Genomic DNA, 21,060 nt, shown 5'->3' with positions numbered 1-21,060 from the left:
TGAGGACCCAACGCAGCCAAAAGTAGATAAAATAAATAAATTTATTTTAAAAAATAAATAAACCGAAGTGTATTTAAGCAAATGTAAGTATAAAGTATATGGAACATGATACTAGTTAGCAAACCATATTGAAATTTCTCATGAAACTGTAAGGTTGAAAATCAGTTTACTAACACTGGCTTCTATTTCACCAAAATAAAAGTGAAGCAATGTGAGGTTACTCTTTTTTTCTTTTAGCTTTTGATAAACATGGTCAGTCAAAAAAGCAAATTAGATCTTATAAAGGGCTTAAAATACTGCATAGCAAATAGTGAAAGTCAAATAAATGAAGTTATAATCAAATGCACAAGATAGACAGTAAACAAAAAACTTAAATAGAATAAATGCTACAAAGGAAATAACAGGGAAAGGACTTCCCTGGTGGTCCAGTGGCTAAGACTCCATGCTCCCAGTGCAGGGGGCCTGGGTTCAATCCCTGGTCAGGGAACTAGATCATGCATGCAGGCCGCAACTAAGAGTTCGCATGCCGCAACTAAGAAGCCCATATGCCACAACTAAAGATCCCATGTGCTTCAACTAAGACCTGGCATGGCCAAAATAAATAAATAATAAATCAATAAATATTAAAAAAAATAATAGAAATATAATGGTGAGGAACTGGAGAGAGAGAATAAGGTGGCTTCTGTTACAGTGGTCAGGAAAGTCTTCTTTAATGATGCAAAGTTCAGGCTAAAACCTGAAGAATTAGATGATCTGAGTTATCCAAATACAGATATCAAATGGGCAGTTGGAGCTCAGAGAAGTGTACTAGCACAGAGATGATAATTTGAGCACCATCAACATAGCTAGTATTTAAAGTCATAAGAAAGGGGGAATCCCCTGGTGGTCCAGTGGTTAGGACTCCATGCCTCCACTGCAGGGGGCACAGGTTTCATCCTTGGTCAGGGAACTAAGATCCGGCATGCCATGCGGTGTGGCCAGTAAATAAATAAAGTCATAAGAAAGAACGAGATCAAAGAAAATGTAATAAGAGCAGAAGGTCCAGGACAAAGCCCTGAAAAACTTCCAAATATAGAGGTTAGGTCCCTAAAAAGGTGACTGGGTGAGGAGAGGGGAAAGCTGGAGGGTATAGTGTTGTAAAAGCCAAAAAAAGAGATGCTCCAGGAAAGGAAAAGTGGTTAACTGTCTCAAGTGTTACTGAGAGAACAGGTAACATCAAGACAGAAAAGAGCTCACTGGATTGACACCATGGAGCTCAATATTGACTTTGTCGGAGGCAGTTCAGTGAAGTAGGGGGGACGGATTGGAATAGTTCAAGACTAAGCTGGAGATGGAAAAAGTGAAGACAGGTATTTGAGACATTTTATTGTGAAGAGCGATAGAAAACTATAACTGTGGGAGAATGTGAAGTCAGGGAGGATTTTGTTTTTGTATCTTTTATATTGTTTTTGTATTTTTTAACGAAAGATATAGGGAATGTATACTAATGGGAATGATCCAACAGGGAGGGAAATATTGGGGATGCAAGAGAGAGAAAAAAAAGATAACAAAGGAGCAAAATCTTTGTGATGGAAAGGAATGGTATCCAAAGTACAAGTGGAGGGACTTCCCTGGTGGTCCAGTGGTTAAGATTCCGCACTTCCACTTCCAGGTTTGATCCCAGGTCGGGGAACTAAGGTGTCACGTGGTGAGGCCAGAAATTTTTTTAAAAATAAAGTACAAGTGGAAAGAGTGCCTTTGATAGAAGCAGGGGCATTTCTGCATGATACTAAGAGAAGACAAAGACGATGGATACATGTACAGATAGGCTTGTAGATTTAGGGGGTGGTCCATGAAGGACTTCCTCCTTGACCATCCCATTTTCTCAATGAAATTTGAGGCAGGCTTATCAGCTAAGAGTAGGTTGAGGGAGACATTGTGGGAGGTTTAAAAAGAGGAGAAAATAGTGTTTCAGACCCAAGTTCGTGTGCCTGACACACAGTGAGACCAAACAGAAACATCAAGTTTGGAGCAGAGAAAGTTTTATCGCAAGGGCTGAGCAAGGAGAACAGGATGCTCCTGTTAAAAAAGTTCAAACTCCCCAATGGTGTTTGGCATAGAGTTTGTTTGTTTGTTTTCTTTTTTTGGCCGCACAGAGCAGCTTGCGAGATTTTAGTTCCCTGAACAGCGATGGAAGCCGGGCCCCCAGCAGTGGAAACACGGAGTCCTAACCACTGGACCACCGGGGAATTCCATCAGGGAAGAGTTTTTATGGGCAAAATTTGGGGGGAGGGCTGCAGGGTGTGTGGCAATCCTCTGACTGGTTGGTGGTGAGGTAACAGGGTGGTGTTCCAGGAATCTGCCTTCTGGTTCCAACCAGCCGTGTTTACACTCAGCCTGAAGTTACCATCCTCCAGCTGGGTGGGGGCCTTAGTTCCTGTAGAAGAACTCAGGTATTTATATCAGGTTGTTGTGTATATCCCTTGAGGAGAAACCAGGCCCCTGCCCCTGTGGCTGCACTATCGTTTCTTGACTGCCTTTCCTTTTTTTCTGCATTCCCTTACTCCCCGAATTAGTAACTGTTTAAATCTGCCCTTTGGGACTCGGGGGAAGGTCTAAAAGTCTTTTGTACCTGGGAGGGCCCTACAAAGTGTGAAAGCAATGGAGATTGCCTGCAGAGCCAGTTGAGGTTTGTGGTCGTGAATTTAAAGTAAAACCATCCAGCCTACGTATGCCAATTTCTCCAGAAGAGATGGACAATTAGATTTAATCAGGGTTGTGGCTTTTTTGTTTTTCCGTGAGAGTAATGAAAGAGAAAGAGACAGCTACTGGAATTTGGGTGTTTGCAAAAGAATGATTATGAAGAGGGATCTTGGGATCTAAGCTGGGTGCAGAGGGAGGTTAAGGGAGAGGAGGTATGTGTGTGACTGTGGATGAGGTTAACGGATTGACAGGAGTACAGGTTGCAAAGAAAACAGTAACAAAAGAGCTTGGCTTTGGTGAATTAATGGGGACAGACAAGGACATAAGAAAGTGGTTCTGAAGAATTGCGGTAGCAGGAGACGTAGACAGAAGAAGCAAGCCCAAAGGGGCCAAGGCTCTTGAAAGAACGGAAGAGAACTGGTTTGGAAGCCACAAAGGGAAGCAAGAAACGTGCATCTCTGAAGCCAGACTACATGAGTCCAAATTCTAGACCCAACATTTACTAGCTATTCGAAATTCACAGCTTTTTATTCTTGAAAATTGTGATAGCGGTACTTTTTTCTAGGGTTTTGTGAACAGTTATTGAGGTGATTTAAATAAAAGCACTTAACACGGTGTTCATAGTTTATGCTCTATAAGTGTTAGCTATTACTAAATCATTTTGGAAACAATAAACACTATCATCTAAATGGCTTTGCAATTTGAGTAAATAGTGCTTCAGTGGCCCTTTCTTTGCCCTCCCACTGGTGTGAAACCAGTGCACCTGGGAGTTTTTACTCCAGCATTACTTATCCTGCTAAGACAGTGAACTCTAAAATGAAGATTTAAAAGAAAGGGGAAAAGTCAAATCACCACGCTGCACATTTTACTTTTCTTACAATTTTGTCAATTATACCTCGGTAAAACTGAGAAAAAACAAAAAGGAGAAAAAAGGAATTGTGTTCTCAGCTATCATAACGAATAATGACAGAGGTTTGTAAATATCACCTCTAATTCTGGTTTCACTTCTATTTGTCCAGCAAAATAACCATTTTCAGTATTCTTTAGGAGAACTAATGGGTAAGTGGTGAGAAAGCTAACCCTTTGTCATCTACTTGATCTCAGTTCTTTAATTCCTTATATTTCTAAGTCTTTGCAGTGGGATAACTGTGATGAAATATACCACATATACTTCAAAACTAAAATATCCAAAACTGAACTTAATATTGGCCTCCAATCCCATCTACTTCTTTTTCTATTTTTATTCTTTCAGTTAGTGGTGCTAAAGAGGATCAGACAGGCCACCCCCAAAATGTGTCTCCATCATAAGGATTATTTTGAGCGGAAGGCAATTGAGAATCAACATATGCAGGAAGAGTTCTCTAGGACTGTCCTTATCTGCCTAAATGCAAGACATGGATTTCCCTTTGTGAAAGTGTCTACCCCAAACCCCAAACCCAGCATCAAGAAGAAAATGACTCTTATCACCAGAAATGTAGAGACAACATCCAGATGGGTTTGCATAAACAGATCTTACTGAAATAATCCTTATCTTCCATTAGTTCCCCCATATATTTCCTGATGACGTCCCACAATTTGTCATCCCTTGAAACCCAAGCCCCCTTTCCTTTGTTAGGATGGTACCTAAGCCCCGAGTCTAACTGCTTCTTTGTGTTTCACTTCTTTTCTGCGAACTCTTATGCACATAAATATAAGTGAAAATTGTATGCCTTTTCTCCTGTTAATCAGCCTTTCCTTAGTTTAATCTGCACACTCCCAATTAAAGAACGTAAGAGGATAGAGGAAAAGCTATTCCTCCCCAATCGTTTTTGGGTTTTTTTTGATGTGGATCATTTTTTTAGTGTTTATTGAATTTGTTAAAATATTGCTTCTGTTTTATGTTTTGTTTTTTTGGCCGTGAGGCATATGGGATCTTAGCTCCTCGACCAGGGATCAAACCTGCACCCCCTGCACTGGAAGGCAAAGTCTTAACAACTGGACCGCCAGGAAAGTCCCCGCAATAGTTTCTTAGTCCCAACTCACCGTCTCTTATCCAAATGCAATCAGTATGTCTTAAAAAGATCTTGCCTGGGTCCTCCTCTGTATCCCCACTGACACAGCCTTAGTTCAGGCCCACAGCAACTCAAACCCACACCACTGGCAACCATCTCTTCTTCTCCATAATTGCTTCCAATCTTGCCCCCTCCTGACCTTAGAGAGCATTGTTTCAAACACAAATCTAATTGCTTAACTCCTGTGAAAAACACCCTTTGATGGCAATAATCTCCGAACTTCTTTGGTCATACAACCCTATGGGGAGGGGAGGAGGGCATATACTCCCAACCCATGTCTATTTACTTAGATATAAACTGTGTATATATGTAATACTACACAAATTTATACATTATACAACATATCCCAAAGTAGAAGAAATTAAAAAAAACAAGTTCTAATATTTTGGCCTAAATGGATCATCTTGCACACCCTCTAGTGCCAAGCCACTTTAAAAGCCACTCACTTACAAGGTGAAATTCAGTCTTAAGCAGGAGTCTTTAATACAATAGCTCTTGCCTGTATATCTAGTCTCATTTCCTGCTGATTCCCCATAGGTCAGAGTTCTAGCCATAGTTAATAACCTGCATGTACTGGACCCCCTCTTCGCTTGGTGCACATATTATGACTTTGCCTAGAATGCTCTTTCTCCCATGACTGTTTTCAGACTGCTCGCTCAAGCATGATTTCCTTGGGGAAACCATTTCTTATTACCACCACCCCACGTATATCAGATTACGTCTCTCTCCCTACCTGGGTTCCCATAGCAGCCTCTGAACAACTCAACTGCAACACTCACAATATTATATTGAAGTAATTTGTTTATATTTGTTTTCCTATTAAGACTGTGAGCTCCTTGAGGCTATGATTGGTAGCTTGTTAGTCTTTGTGTCCTGGGACCACAACCGCATTTTTTTTTTTTCACAGTCACATTTTGATAGAAGAATTAAAAATGATGAATATGAAAGGGATTAGAATATACCACCTCAAAATATGCCACTTTGGCATATGGATTATTTTGAGCTGAAGGCAATTGGGAATCAACAGATGCAGAAAGAAAACTTCTTGGAGCTCTCTTTATCTGACTAAAAGCAGAAACTTCTGAGAAATGAGGACTGCCATAAATACCCTCCCTGGGAGATTTATGGACCTGAAGAAGATGGAAAGCTAACACCAAGGTGAGTCTGCGTAAACAAACTTTATTCAAATAACCCTTATATAGGTTATTTATATAGGTAATATGTCTTAAAGGGGTTCCATTGGTTATCCCATATATTTGCCTTCTTACAATTTTCTGCCCCTAGAAGTCCACACCCCCCTCCTTTTTTTTTTGTCTAGTCACCCTTTGTTAAAATGGTATATAAGCTTCTGAGTCTAACTGTTTCATTAGGTTTTCACTTCTTTTCTGTGTAGCCCCATGCATGCAAAATTAAAAACATCAATTAAATTTATATACCTTTTCCCCCTGTTAATCTGTCTGTTGTCAGTTTAATTCACACACCCCAGGTATTAAATCTAAAAAGGTAGAGGGAAAAAATTTTCCTTTCTTACAAACACTTTATTGGAAGAGAGTGAAAAACCTGTGTACTTACGCAGAAATGTGTAGGATTAGACTAGAGTGAAAGAACAGACTATTTTAAAGACTGGAATTTCATTTTTATTTACCAAGCAATATACCAACTCTTAACCGTCCAAATATAGGATTACATGTCCCTTTTTGTGATTTCCATGAAAGGTAATTCAAGTTTTTAACACTGGGTGATTGAATGGATGAATGGAGAGAAATAAACAGCTACTTCTTTCTTAATGTGTATCAGGCATTAATCCATCCAATGATTCTTTTTGAGAGACACTGTTTTTCTTGTTTTTATAAATGGGGAAACTAGGGTTTAACATAGTTTAATAATGTGCCCAGGATGACACAGCTACTAAATAGAACCTCAATTCTGGACTATCTGATCCCAAAGTTCACAGTCTTATGTAATATTTCCTCTTATTCTAGGGTGCTTTCTCCACCTTATACAACTGAATACCATACACATGTTAATACAAGTGTCCCTTTTTACACAATCAGAATATAGAATAAGAAAAGACATAATTTTATAATCTAGTCCTAACAAGACCAACCAATACATATAATGATAAAAAAAAAATCTCTGCCTGTGTCAGACATACCAATGAAAGTACAAGGGGAAGAGAACTGGGTCTGATCTTACAGCCCCACTAATGTCCATGGAATGCGGTGAACTAGGGCAAGTGGTTTGTAAACTGTCTGTGACTCAGATGCTTCATTTAAAAAATGAGTACATTAGAAGTTATGATCCCTAACTTCATTATTTTAATTTAATTTTGGCATCACACTTCATCATGGCTTCCAAGTGTTTAAGTATTCAAAAGAAAAGTGGTTGCCTTCATAACCCAGGACAATATTGTCACATTGAGAAATATAGCTGGAGAGAATAAAGGTATTACTCAGAGAGTCCTCTGGCATCACCTCACTTCTTGTGTCAGTTGCTAAGGGAAAGTAAAGCAGTGAGCATCATTTCTAGCTTATTTGTCTTCTGGAATGTTCTACACTGCAGACGTGATACTATATACTTTATACTTCCCTACCTTTTCCCCATGGAAGCTGTAGAAACAGCCATACCATTGTGTTTCACCCTTTTTCATCCAACTTAAGGAAGACTCATTTAAACAGGGATGTCGGGGGTGGGGGGGGATAAATTGGGAGATTGGGATTGACATATCCACACTACTGTATATAGAAATAGATACCTACTAAGAACCTACTGTAGAGCACAGGGAACTCTACTCAATATCCTATAATGACCTATATGGGAATAGAATATAAAAAAGAGTGGATTTATGTATATGTATAAACTGACTCACTTTGCTGTACAGCAGAAACTAACACATCATTATAAATCATCTATACTCCAATAAAAAATTAATTAAAAAAATAAAATAAACAGAGATGTCATGGGAACTCCCTGACAGTCCAGTGGTTAGGACTCTGTGCTTCCCCTGCAGAGGGCACAGGTTCGATCCCTGGTCAGAGAACTAAGATCCTGCAAGCCGTGCATGGAATGGCCAAAAAAAAAAAAAAAAAACTTAAAAAAATAAAATAAAATAAACAGGATGTCACTTTGTATTAATGGTCTCATACCCAATATTTAATATCAATTTAAGAAGATTTAATTTAAGAAGAATAATAAGCTAATAACCATAGTTGTAATCCTTTGGGCAGAGTGTCATAGCATCCCATGGAAGAGTTACATGAGAGTTCATGATTGATAGGCCAAGCGGATGAACACTGCATATCCTTGTCAAACCTTTCTAGAAATGGTCATGTGTGTATGGTAGGTGACCTCTAAAATGGTCCTCAAGGGCTTCCCTGGTGGCGCAGTGGTTGAGAGTCCGCCTGCCGATGCAGGGGACACGGGTTCGTGCCCCGGTCCGGGAAGATCCCACATGCCGTGGAGCGGCTGGGCCCGTGAGCCATGGCCACTGAGCCTGCGCGTCCGGAGCCTGTGCTCCGCAACGGGAGAGGCCACAACAGTGAGAGGCCCGCGTACCGCCAAAAAAACAAACAAACAAACAAACAAAAAAATCCGCCTGCTAATGCAGGGGACATGAGTTCGAGCCCTGGTCCGGGAAGATCCCACATACCGTGGAGCAACTAAGCCTGTGTGCCACAAGTACTGAGCCTGTGTTCTAGAGCCCGTGAGCCACAACTACTGAGCCTGCGTGCCGCAACTACTAAAGCCCGCTGGCCTAGAGCCCATGCTCCACAAGAGAAGCCACTGCAATGAGAAGCCCGTACACTGCAACAAAAAGTAGGCCCCGCTCTCCACAACTAGAGAAAAGCCCGTGCACAGCAATGAAGACCCAATGCAGCCAAAAATAAAATAAATAAATATTTAAAAAAAAAAGAATTTCCTTCCTTAAAAAAATTAATTTTTTAAATAAATAAATAAATAAAATGGTCCCCAGGGATCCCTTCCTCCTGGTATTTATGCCCTTGCGTAAAGCTCTCCCCTTGAGTGTAGGCTGGATTTAGTGACTAACTTCTAGTGAATATAATACAGCAGAGGTGATGGGGTGTTAATACCAATATTAGTTTACAGAAATACTGTGATTCATCTCCCCATACCTCTCCCTGAGGACAGTTGACTGCCATGTTGTAAGCTACGCTTGGAGAGGCCCACAGGGCAGAGAGGCCCACAGGGCAGAGGGAGGCTTCTGGCCAATGGCCAGCGAGGAACTCAGTCCTGCCAACAAACAAATGAATGGAATGAAAGTTGATTCTCCCCTGCTTGAGCTTTCACATGAGATCATAATCTCAGCCTGCAGCCTGACTGCAACCTTGTGAGATGCCTTGAGCCTGAGGCCCTGAGCTAAGCTGTGTCTGGATTACTGACCTACAAAAACTGTGAGGTAATATATGTTTGTCACTTCAAGCCATTAAGTTGTGAGGTAACATGTTATACAACAATAGATAACTAGTAGATGATAATCATTATTATAACATTACGTGTTGTTTTTGGGGTTTTTTTTGGCTGTACCGCATGCGGGATCTTAGTTCCCTGACCAGGGACCAAACCCATGCCCCCTGCAGTGGAAGCGCAAAGTCCTAACCACTGCACGGCCAGGGAATTCCCTACATTACATGTTTTATACATATAGTTAAACAAATATATTTTATAAGTATGACATATTTCAGACTTTAAATCTGGCCTATAGTCTTCTTCTTCATAAACACTTTTTTTTTTAAACCCCGCTTGACTTCAACAGATTCCTGAATTAACCACACAGTTTGTTTTCATTCATTCATTCATCCATGCATACACCTATTTTTAAAAAAATATTTATTTATTTGGCTGCACCTGGTCTTAGCTGTGGCACGTGGGATCTTTAGCTGCGGCATGCGGGATCTAGTTCGCTGACCAAGGATCGAACCTGGGCCCCCTGCATTGGGAGCGCGGAGGCTTACCACTGGACCACTAGGGAAGTTCCACATCTAATTTTTTGGGGACTTTATTTTTTAGAGCAGTTTTAACTTCACAGCAAATTGAGAAGATAAAAACTTTTCTCATATACTGCCTTCTTCCCACATATGCACAACCTCCCCCATTATCAGCATCCCCACCAGGGTGGTGCATTTGTTATAGTTGATTAACCTATGTTGATACGTCATCATCACCCAAAGTCCATGGTTTACATTAGGGTTCACTCTTGGTTCTGTACTCTCACACGTAACCATCTTTGTAGTATATCATACAGAGTACTTGCCCTGCCTTAAAAATCCTCTGTGCTCTGCCTATTCATCCCTCCCTCCCCTCAACCCCTGGCAACCACTGATCTTTTTATTGTCTCCAGTTTGCCTTTTCCAGAATGCCATATAGTTGGAATCATACACTATGTGACCCTTTCAGACTGGCTTCTTCCACTTTGTAATATGCATTTATGTTTCCTCCATGGCTTTTCATGGCTTGATAACTCACTCGTTTTAGTGCTGAATAATATTCCATTGTCTGGATGTACCACAGTTTATTTATCCATTCATCTACTGAAGGACATCCGGATTGTGTACAAGTTTAGCAGTTATGAACAAAGCTGCTATAAACATCCATGTGCTGGTGTTTGAGTAGGCCTAAAGTTTCAACTCATTTGGGAAAATACCAAGGTGTGTGATTTCTGGATCATATGTAAGAGTATCTTTAGTTTTGTAAGAAACTTCCAAACTGACTTTCAAAGTGGTTGTACCATCTTGCGTCCCCACCAACAATGTGTGAGAGTTCCTGATGCTCCAAATCCTTGTCAGCATTTGGTATTGTCAGTATTTCACATTTTGGCTATTCTTATAGGTGTGTAGTGGTGTCTCATTTTTTTTTCTTACTATATCACTGGTTTGTTATAAAAGGATATAACTCAGGAACAGCTAGATGGAAGAGATGCCTAGGGCAGGGTACCATGAAGGACCAGGAGCTTCCGTGATCTCCATCTTCCCCACATCTCCATGTGGTCACCAACCTCTCGTTGTTGTTTTAATTTGTATTTCTCAAATGACATATGATATGGAGTATTTTTTCATGTGCTTATTTGCCATCTGTATATCTTCTTTGGTGAGGTATCTGTTAGGGTCTTTGGCCCATTTTACAAATCAGGTTGTTTGTTTTCTTATTGTTAAGTTTAAGAGTTCTTTGTATATTTTGGATACCAATCCTTTATCAGATATGTCTCTTTTTTTGAAAGACAAATGCCATATGATATCACTTATATGTGGAATCTAAAATATGACACAAATGAATTTATCTACAAAACAGAAAGAGACTCACAGACAAAGAGAACAGACTTGTGGTTGCCAAGGGGGAGGGGTGGGGAAGGGATGGATTGGGAGTTTGAGATTAGCAGATGCAAACTATTATATACAGAATGGGTAAACAACAAGGTCCTACTGTCCAGCACAGGGAATTATATTCAATATCTTGTGATAAACTATAATGGAAAAGAATGTGAAAAAGAATATATATATATATATATATATAACTGAATCACTTTGCTGTACGGTAGAAATTAACACAACATTGTAAATCAACTATACTTCAATAAAATAAAGTAAAAAAAGGTATGTCTCTTTTTTAAGACTTTATATTTTTAGAGCAGTTTAAGGTTCACAGCAAAATTGAGGGGAAGGTACAGAATTTCCTAATGTACTCTGTGGCCCTACACATGCACAGCAGCCTCTCCCATTATCAACATCCCCCACCTGAGTTAGACATTTGCTGTGGCTGATGAGCCTACGTTGACACATCATAATCACCCAAAGTCCATAGTTTACATTAAAGCTAACCTGTGGTGCTGTACATTCTGTGGGTTTGAACAGATGTATAATGACATTTATCCATCATTATGGTCAGATACATCTTTTGCAAATATTTCCTTCCATCTGTGTCTTGTCTTCTCATTCTCTGGACAGTGTCATGCATCCAATTTTGAAAGTGTTACTATGTATCAATCACTGTTTTGGAAATAAAATAGAAAAATGAATAAAGCACTATTTCTGGCCTCAAGAAAGACAGGCAGAAACTGATAATGACAAAATTGCATGAAAGCCCCACTATTATTCTAGGCCATTTCATTGTCCATGTAGAAGACTCTATCCTGTACCCTAACCTCATTGGACCTTAACTTTAGCTCTGACAATTTTAACTTCCACCTCACTTCAGCATTATATATAACTCTATCTTCTCAATCACTTTCTTACTCTAATAATAATAATAATAGTGGTAGCTACCACTTATTGAGCATCTACCATGTTCTAGTCATGGACTTTATGTGTTTTACACAAATACTTAAATATTTTACAGGTAAGTATATGGATTAAGAGTTAAAGGAATCTGCCTAAGGCTTATGTAGTAAAGGGGATCAGGGCATGCCACCCCAAATATGCCACTTTGGCATATTAATTTTTTTAGGCTGAAGGGAGTTGAGAAACAAATTTCCCTTTGTAAAGATGACATAGAGTCCCATTTGTAAAGATGACATAAACTTCCCGACTCCCATACCAGTAAGAGGAGAATGATTCTTACCACCAGAGAGGAATTGAATCTGCATAACAAACCGTACCAAATATCCCTTATCTACCACACTTTTCGTAGTCACCCTTCACAATGTACCATTCCTAGGAGCACAAATCCCTTTTCCTTTGCCTAGTCACTTCTCCATAATATATCGCTCTTTGTTAAAACTGTATATGAGGCCCCAAGTCTAGTCACTCCTCTGGGTTTTCATTCTTTTCTGTGAAGCCCCCATGTACAAAAAGTATTAACACCAATAAGGAAATATATGCCTTTTCTCATGTTATTATATCTTTTCTCAGTTTAATTCACAGTCCCCCAGAAGCAGATCATGAGTAGATAGAGAATAAGTTTTCTCCTCTCCTACAGTAGTAAGTGGCAGGGCCTGGATTCAAATCCAGATCTCTCTGGCCCAGAGCTCGTATTTTTTTCTGCTAGGCCACACTGTTCTTTATCCTTTGACAACACATTCTGGCAGGAAAGCATTATACAATTTTATACTGGCACCCAAGCCTAAGGGTGAGTTATTGTCCGCAGTTTAAGAACCGATGAGTAGAAATTGAAGATTGTAATTTAAAATACGTTATTTTAGGGGCTTCCCTGGTGGAGCAGTGGTTAAGAATCCGCCTGCCAATGCAAGGGACATGGGTTCGAGCCCTGGTCCGGGAAGATCCCACATGCCGTGGAACAACTAAGCCCGTGTGCCACAACTACTGAGCCTGCGCTCTAGAGCCCACGAACCACAACTACTGAGCCTGTGTGCCACAACTACTGAGCCCACGCTCCTAGTACCCGTGCTCCGCAACAGAGAAGCCACCGCAATGAGAATCCTGCGCACTGCAACTAGAGAAAGCCCGTGAGCAGCAACGAAGACCCAACGCAGCCAAAAATAAATAAATAAATATTTAAAAATAAATAAAATAAAATGTTATTTTATTATAAGCTCTGTTAAGAATGAATATTTTAGAAGGACAGATCTCTAAAATGAATAGTGTTCTTTATAATACAACAAGTGTCATAGCAATAAAGAAGAGAATGGATAGTGTTAAACCTTAGGCCTGAAAGATTGGTTAGTATTAATCTCAGGCCTAACAAACAGGATTTAGGGCCTATCTCTGCTGCTTATTAGTTGTGTGTGCCTGGGGTCTGTCTGACCTCAACTCTGCAAAATAAAGATACTATCCACTTTAAAGAGTTTTCTGAGTTCTAGACACATATGTTTAATTATGTGCCAGATACCCGTACTCACGAGTCTCATAAACATTCAATATTGGTATGTCCAAAATGGAATTAATCTGCCTCACAGCCTTCTGCTTGTCCAGTGCACCTTTATCTGTTAATGGCACCACCAACCATACAGTGGCTCAACTCAGAAGCCAGGAGGTCTTCATCTCCCCACCTCCCCTTAGTTTTCATATCCAATCCCTTTATCCTATATTCTTCTTCTTTCATTAATTCATGTACTCAACATTTTTTACTCAGTACCTACTACTAAATTACTGGGTGTTCAACAGTAAATTAGGTGCTGGGGATAGAACAACGCTGTAGACAGACATAATCCCACACTCTAGTCATTTACAATTTAGTGGGAGGGCCACCCACAAAGGAGTCATATCATACGTTTAAGTTACACAAATTTAATCAATTATTTAATTATGTTTGAGAGGATAGAGAAAGAGTCATTGAAATACTCTAAGTGGGCAAAAATTTAGATAACTATAATTATGACATATCTGGTACTCAGGAAACACTTAACAAAATTGTACTAATATAATAAGGAAATTTGTGGAGTACTATGAGGGCGTAGAGTAGAACTAAATAAGCCAAGGAGGCCAGGAACACTTTCTTTTTCTTTTTCAGGAAGTAATTCCAAGCCCAGTGGAGAAGGAGGGTAGGAATCATCCAGGTATATGTGTTGTTGTGGGACGGGACGAAGAAGAGCCTTCCTGGAAGAGAGCATAACTTGTGTGAAAATCCTCAAGTAGGAAAAGCATGGATGTTTGAGGAACTGAAAATAGTATCGCTGGTGCACATCGAGAACCACAGGAAGTGTGGATCTAATTAAGGGTGGAAGAAGAGGCAGGCAGACACACCATAGCAGACTGGGGGTTGCAAACACAAGTGGCTATAGGTCCCAGCAAGCAGACCACATAAAGGTAAGAGTGATGGTGTCTGAAAACTGGCACCCATACGCCCCATCTAGAGAGGCCAGCCACCACTCAGCTCATGCTGATTCCTATGGAGGACAGTGGGTGCAGTGTGGCCAAATCTTTCAGCTTTCTAAGAAAAACCACGAATCTGGACTTGAATATGTAATCTTCCACGTTTTTAATAAAAGCATCCAATTAAAAAAAATTAAGACACTCTGATGGCAAACAAAGCATATATCAGCCATTTATTTATTTTATTTTTGGCGGTGCCACACAGCTTGTGTGACCTTATTTCCCCAACCAGGGACTGAACCTGCTCCCTTGGCGGTGAAAGCACTGAGTCCTGACCACTGCACCGACAAGGAATTCCCCATATCATCAGTTTAGATGGGACTTGTGGGTCACCAGTTTGCAAAATGATCATATTTTAATATATCATGGAGTTTAGTATATCATGAGTTCATAATGACACACAAGAGGGAAAATGTCGGGTAAGCAGTGTTCCACATATGTGGATCCTGGGTCCAGAAGAGAGATTATGCTGGTGATTTGTATTTGGTGTCATTTCTTTTTTATTGCTAATTAAAGTCCTGAGTGTGAATGAGATTACAAACGAAAAAGGGTTTGTGTGTGAAAGTCTGGCACATTGAAGTTTCTGGCTGGAAAATGGGAAGATGAGAGTTTTAAAAAATGAGTCTAGGGATTTCTCTGGTGGTCCAGTGGGTAAGACTCCGTGCTCCCAATGCAGGGGGCCCAGGTTCGATCCCTGGTCCGGGGAACTAGATACCACATGCTGTTATAACTAAAAGATCCTGCAGGCTGCAACTAAGACCCAGCGCAGCCAAAATACGTACATAAATATTTCTAAAATAAATAAATGAATAAAAAATGAGTCAAGGTTTGTGATCTATAAAGAACTCTTTAGCCGTAATAAGACATTCAGACTTTATCCAAAGAAGAACAGAGGACTTCTCTGGTGGCACAGTGGTTAAGAATCCACCTGCCTATGCAGGGAACAAGGGTTCAATCCCTGGTCCGGGAAGATCTCACATGCCGTGGAGCAACTAAGCCCCTAAGCCACAACTACTGAGCCTGTGCTCTCGAGCCCGTGAGCCACAATTACTGAGCCCATGCTCCACAACAAGAGAAGCCACCACAATGAGAAGCCCACACACAACAACAAAGAGTAGCCCCTGCTCGCGGCAACTAGAGAAAGTCCGCGCACAGCAACAAAGACCCAACACAGCCAAAAATAAATAAATAAACATATTAAAAAAAAAAAAAGAAACAGAGAAGAACAGAGAGTCATGAAAAGGTTTCAGGCAATAGTGATGTGAATCTGTTATTAATTTATAAAAATAACTGACTCAGTGTGAGAGGAGCACAGCAAAGCAAGGAAAGACCCAAGACAAGAAGACAATTTAGGAAGCTACTGTGGAACTCCTGGAGAGGGGTGCTGATGGCCCAGACAGGCAATAGGTGGAGAGTGAACATATTTGAGAACGATTTTGCATGTATTTAAGATCCAAAGATGGGATCTGTATCATCTTTATTCCCAGTTGCTTCCAACTTTTGTGCAAATTTCCCTGCTGATTTGAATCCATGCATTAGGGATGTGCCACACCTTCTGCCCCTTCTCTGCATCATCTGTCAACTTCCTAGTCATTTCTCTTAATTCACTGAAAACTTTAACCTACGACTAGGAGTCTTCCTCTACTCCAAGTCCTGCCATTTCCAAGGAGATATTAATGTCCTTATGGCAACTCGTCTAAAAACCTGTTGTCTCAGTTCCTTGATCTTCTCACCTCTGATGACACTCTTCCCCACCTCCACTTTAGCCAACAAGCTGGTCATTATCAAAATTTACATCACTGCTACAATGATCACTTCAAACATTCTGTTTTCTGTCTACAACCTTCTGTTCCAGATGTGATTCTCAAGCACCCCCAGTTTACCTAGTCTTCAACCTCATTGGAACTGCCAACCCACTGGCACCTTTCTTTTGTCAACAGCCCATTCTTATATTTGATAGCATTTTAAAAATGGTAGCCTAGAGCCCATGTTTTATTATTTCAATCGTCCACTAACTAATATCTTAAATGTCTTTGCCTCTTGACCTTTCTATCACATCTGCCTGGAAAAACTTCAGCCCTGAATGAATCCAGTTATCATCCTTCTGAATTTCTCAGTACCAAGGCAGGAGAAAAATTACAAAACAGCAGAAATTGGTATCTCTGTATATTCATGGCCACCAAACTCAACCGGGTGAACTTCAAAACTTTAAAGATACAGGCTTCCCTCGTGGTGCAGTGGTTGAGAGGCTGCCTGCCGGTGCAGGGGACGTGGGTTCGTGCCCCGGTCCGGGAAGATCCCACATGCCGGGGAGCAGCTGGGCCCATGAGCCATGGCCGCTGAGCCTGCGTGTCAGGAGCCTATGCTCCGCAACGGGATAGGCCCCAGCAGTGAGAGGCCCGTGTACCGCAAAAAAAAAAAAAAAAAAATATATATATATATAAAAATATATATATCTTAGGAATTGTTCCAATTCAAGGCATAATGAGCTGCTTCATTCTTTTTTATGACTCTGTAGTAGTCTGTTGTAAGGAAGTAGTATAACTTATTTAATCTCTTATTTTTTGATATTTAGGATACTCACAACCTTTTAAAATTTAAGTTATAGACAATACAACAGTGAATATTCTTGTACACACATAATTGTGTTCGAGTATGTGTATGAAAGTCTATCTTAGACTTTCAAATTCCTAGAAGCGGAATCACTGGGTTAAATGAAATGTGCATTTCTAATTTTGTAAGATATTGACAGTTTTCCCTCTGTGGAGTTTGTATCATTTTACATTTCCACTAGCAATGTATAAGAGTGCCTATTTCTCATACATTTACCAAAACAGAAAACTTTTGAAACATTATGAACTTTGCCAATCCACATCGAGAATTCTTATCCAAGGTCCACAGGCCTCAAGAAATTTATTCCAGAGACTTCCCTGGCAGTCCAGTGGTTAGGACTCTGTGCTTCCACTGCAGGGGGCACGGGTTGGATCCCTGGTAGGGGAACTAAGATCCTGCATGTTGCACGGCCAAAAAAAAGAAAGAAAGAAAAGAAAAGAAATTGATTCCAATTTTTGCCTTCCACTCAAAGTCCCAACTTCAAACGTCAGTCAGTGAGACCACCAGTTCACCTACGTGAGAATCCCCACTCCAGCTATGCATGCTTTTACCCCTGGTACATTCAGTCCTCTGATCCAATCAACCTTTCAACATAAGCCTCCCTTCAACTTCTCCAGCCTGGACTGCATGGCTCAGTGCTATGAGTTCTCCCTTGCCCCATCTCTCCATCATACCTGCCTGGCAAAAATCCATCCTTAGTTAAATACAACTCCTGCCTACCCTGCACCTGCAAAAGGAGCTGAACATATCTGGAGAAAAACTCACAATCACTCTGTCTTGTCTGAGTCAAGTCCGTAACCACAAGCCTCAGTGGGCTCTTGGCAACCCCCAAATCATGACATTTCTGGGTCTGTTCACTTTCCCATCCCACTGCTTCATACCTTTTTATCCCTTTCAAATGTCCTCCCATGTCTTTTCACTCCCACTTTCTGCTGTTCATCTTGCTTAATATTTCACCAAAAAAAGTTGAAGGAGAAAAGAACTTCATCATTGTTCCATGATTAAATCTACCAGCCTACCGAAACAGATACGCTTATGCTCTGCCTTTCCTCCTTTTATATTCTATGAAGTGCCCTTGCTCCTGTCCAAGGCTAACCTTGTCACTGTGGGAGATTGGAGATTCCCTTCTCTGGGATATAAAGGGACACTGATCTCGTAATTACTTCCTTCTTTTTTATTGAAAGCTCTTTTAATCACGCAGTTATCCTGTATTTACCTTTCCACTCCCATCTCTCAATACACACCCAATTCGCCGGCCTCTTGGAATCACTTGCAATGCCTTGCAGCCTCTCCCAGGCTTCTGTGCTCATGCTTGCCCCTCTCCTTGGTGTGCCCCTCACCTTGCACATTTACCTTACTCCACATGAAATCTTCCACGTCCACTTTCTCTTCACTCCTATTCTATTGCTTTCGTACAGGCTCCCTCTCCCCTATTTTATTCTTTCTCCCTCAATGTTTCTTACAAAAATGCAAATGGAGGGGGGAATGTTGATTTTCTGGTTACTTCCTATGACCTTTCCTTCAAACCAAGTCCCTTGGTTTGAGTCCCAGCCACTTTTCATGCACCCTGTCGCTAATTTTTCCTTTCTGTAGGAGACTGCATCGTGTGTGTGAGGATGTGCTCTGGGGCTTCCAGGAGAGGGGTGGTGGGTGATCACTCCTGGTGGGAGACCGCAGCATATATAGGTATATCAAGGTTTATACCAGAAAGCCGGTAACGCTCTACTCAACACTCCCCATTTTCCCAAATCCAGGGCTACCCTCAGCCTCTAGGACCGCGAGAGTCCCGGCGGATCCCGGGGCGTGACTTCGCTTTGAAGGCCGCTGATCTAGATTGGCTCCGAGGGCGGTCCTGGCCAATCAGGACTGGGGGCGTTGTCTCGAAGGCGGGGCTTCCCCTCGCCTACCCCCCCCCCCCCGCCTCCCACGCGGTGGGTTCCAGGAGCTACCTCCCTGTGGACGCGACCCCTAGATCTCCCGCAGAAGTCTCTGGGCCCGGGGGGCCTGGCGGGACATGGCCTTGGCCACTGTGGCAGCAACAAGACTGGGCCTCGGCCGGGCCCCTCCGCTCCTCCTCCGTCGCGGCTACCAGACAGAGAGGGGTGTCTACGGCTACCCGCCGAGGAAACCTGAGAGCCGGGAGCCCCAGGGCGGCCTGGCGCGCCCACCAGGTCAGGGATTGGTCCCGGGCGGTGGGCGTGGGGCCTGGGGAGGCCTTCCTGCCTGGCCTGGGGTGGGGTGCTTTTGATAGTTGGGGCTTCTAGGGGCCTCAGTGTGCGAGTAGGAGGGTGGGGAGGAACGTGAGGCGAGGGAGCAGAGGCGGACAGGCGTGCATACAGTCAGGGTCGGGGTCACAGAATGGTTTTGTGAGCTCTTGTCTTTTCCATTCCTTGGTCGTAAAACGTATAAGAACTTAGCTCTTTGCGGAGTCGGGGCTGCAGGAAAAGAAAAGTTCTAAGATATCCCAGCTCCTGGAGTTCACCCAAGGATACATTTCCAGGTCCGTCTCCAAAGCTGGTGTGAGCTGGGATGTGTGGGGATCGCGACTGTGACAGGGTGAAGAGGGCAGTTAGTAGATTGGTCTTGGACCACAGCATGGTATTTATTATCCATTTGTCTCCTCTGTGTAGCCTCTTTAATTTCAGAGTTTAGAACTCTTTGCTGAATTTAGAAACGTGTTACTCAGGTTTTAATGTATTACGAGACACGAATATCAGTTTTTGGAAGCTCTGTTGCATCCTCATATGCTAGAGACTAATTTTGAGCATTTGGTTTATGCTCCAAAGTTATTGTATCTTTATTCATCTTCACAGAATAGAAGATGAACACAGATCGATTATTAGAGGAAGGTCATTTGGCATCTTTGATCCAGTTATTGGATTAACAATTAGGAGCCCCTTCATCGTCTAAGCACCTGACCTTTGAGCAGTACATCACACACTGGAACCTTAATATTTTGCTTTTGATCCCAGGGGACATTTAGAATAAAACTGATTCTCCTTTTTGAGTCTAGCGGGTTTCTTTAGGGACAGGATTTTGGCCAGCTAGATTGCTAATCCCTTGAGAGTAAGACTATAGGTATCTTATTTCACTTGGCAAATTGAATGTCCAGAATTTTACACGCCAACTGTCCTCAAACTGAAGCGTGCATTCAGATCACTCTGCATGATGTTAAAATGCTAGCTTCCAGGCCAGCCTCCCTCTCCCCTCCCCCAAACCCCACCCTAGTTCTCATTCAGTGGCCTGAGATGAGGTTCAGGAATTTGTATTTTTATGTCACTCTAGGTGATTCTCTAAAAGGACGTCCGTGGCCACCATGGCCAAACACTGTTATAGTCATAAGGGATGTATGTGTAAGATGTATTTGACAATCTCTTCTTCAATTAAGAACTTACTATTGTGTGCTCAGTGTGCAATTACTGTGATCTTATTTGAGGTTTTCCCTCACTGCTGGGTCTCTGATTCCTATTAACAGCCTGGCAGTTGAGAATTAATCTTTGCTGGGAAAAGTCTGGGCTGGTGGTTCTCAATGAAGACTGTATCCAAATCATCCAGGGAGCTTTGGGCTGGTGTGGTTTGAAAAAATATCTCTGGAGTTGATTTTATCTGTATATAATCTTCTCTCTTCCCTCATCACCAACTTGTGCCTCCCCACTCCTCCTAGCAATGAACTTGCTGTGTTGTGGAATCCTTGGTGAACTTTGAAAGTTCAGTATTGAGTTAGAACTGCAGGCTAAGGGTACAATATTGTGTTGTACTGAGAGGATAGAGTAAAATCAATACTGAGAAATAGTTGTTTGTTGCAGTTATGGGATCTGACTTAAGGAATTTTTTCCTTATATCTTTTTTTAATACTCTGAATAAAACTTAAAGGCAAGTGGGCCATTTTGTAACTTTCTTCAAAATTATCATTCCATGTAGATCTGTGACAG

General features: G+C 41.5%; 1 protein-coding gene across 3 annotated transcripts in view; it reads left to right on the top strand.

Moving 5' to 3' along the window:
• The first annotated feature begins 19,068 nt into the window (after window positions 1-19,068).
• DHTKD1 (dehydrogenase E1 and transketolase domain containing 1) overlaps window positions 19,069-21,060 on the top strand; it is a 52,821-nt gene continuing 50,829 nt past the window's right edge. For 2 of the 3 annotated variants that reach the window (XM_029238408.1, XM_029238409.1), the window contains exon 1: window positions 19,069-19,299. In XM_029238408.1, the coding sequence (XP_029094241.1) occupies window positions 19,143-19,299 (157 nt within the window). In that variant the 5' untranslated portion in view covers window positions 19,069-19,142. The remainder of the gene's footprint in view (window positions 19,300-21,060) is intronic. The other variant, XM_029238407.1, reaches the window with a different exon arrangement.

This window comes from Monodon monoceros, unplaced genomic scaffold, assembly GCF_005190385.1.
Source record: "Monodon monoceros isolate NGI ecotype Baffin Bay Population unplaced genomic scaffold, NGI_Narwhal_1 Super_Scaffold_21, whole genome shotgun sequence".
In the NCBI taxonomy this organism is placed as follows: domain Eukaryota; kingdom Metazoa; phylum Chordata; class Mammalia; order Artiodactyla; family Monodontidae; genus Monodon; species Monodon monoceros.
Note: the sequence above shows the minus strand (reverse complement) of the source record. Positions and strands in the feature narration are given on the sequence as shown.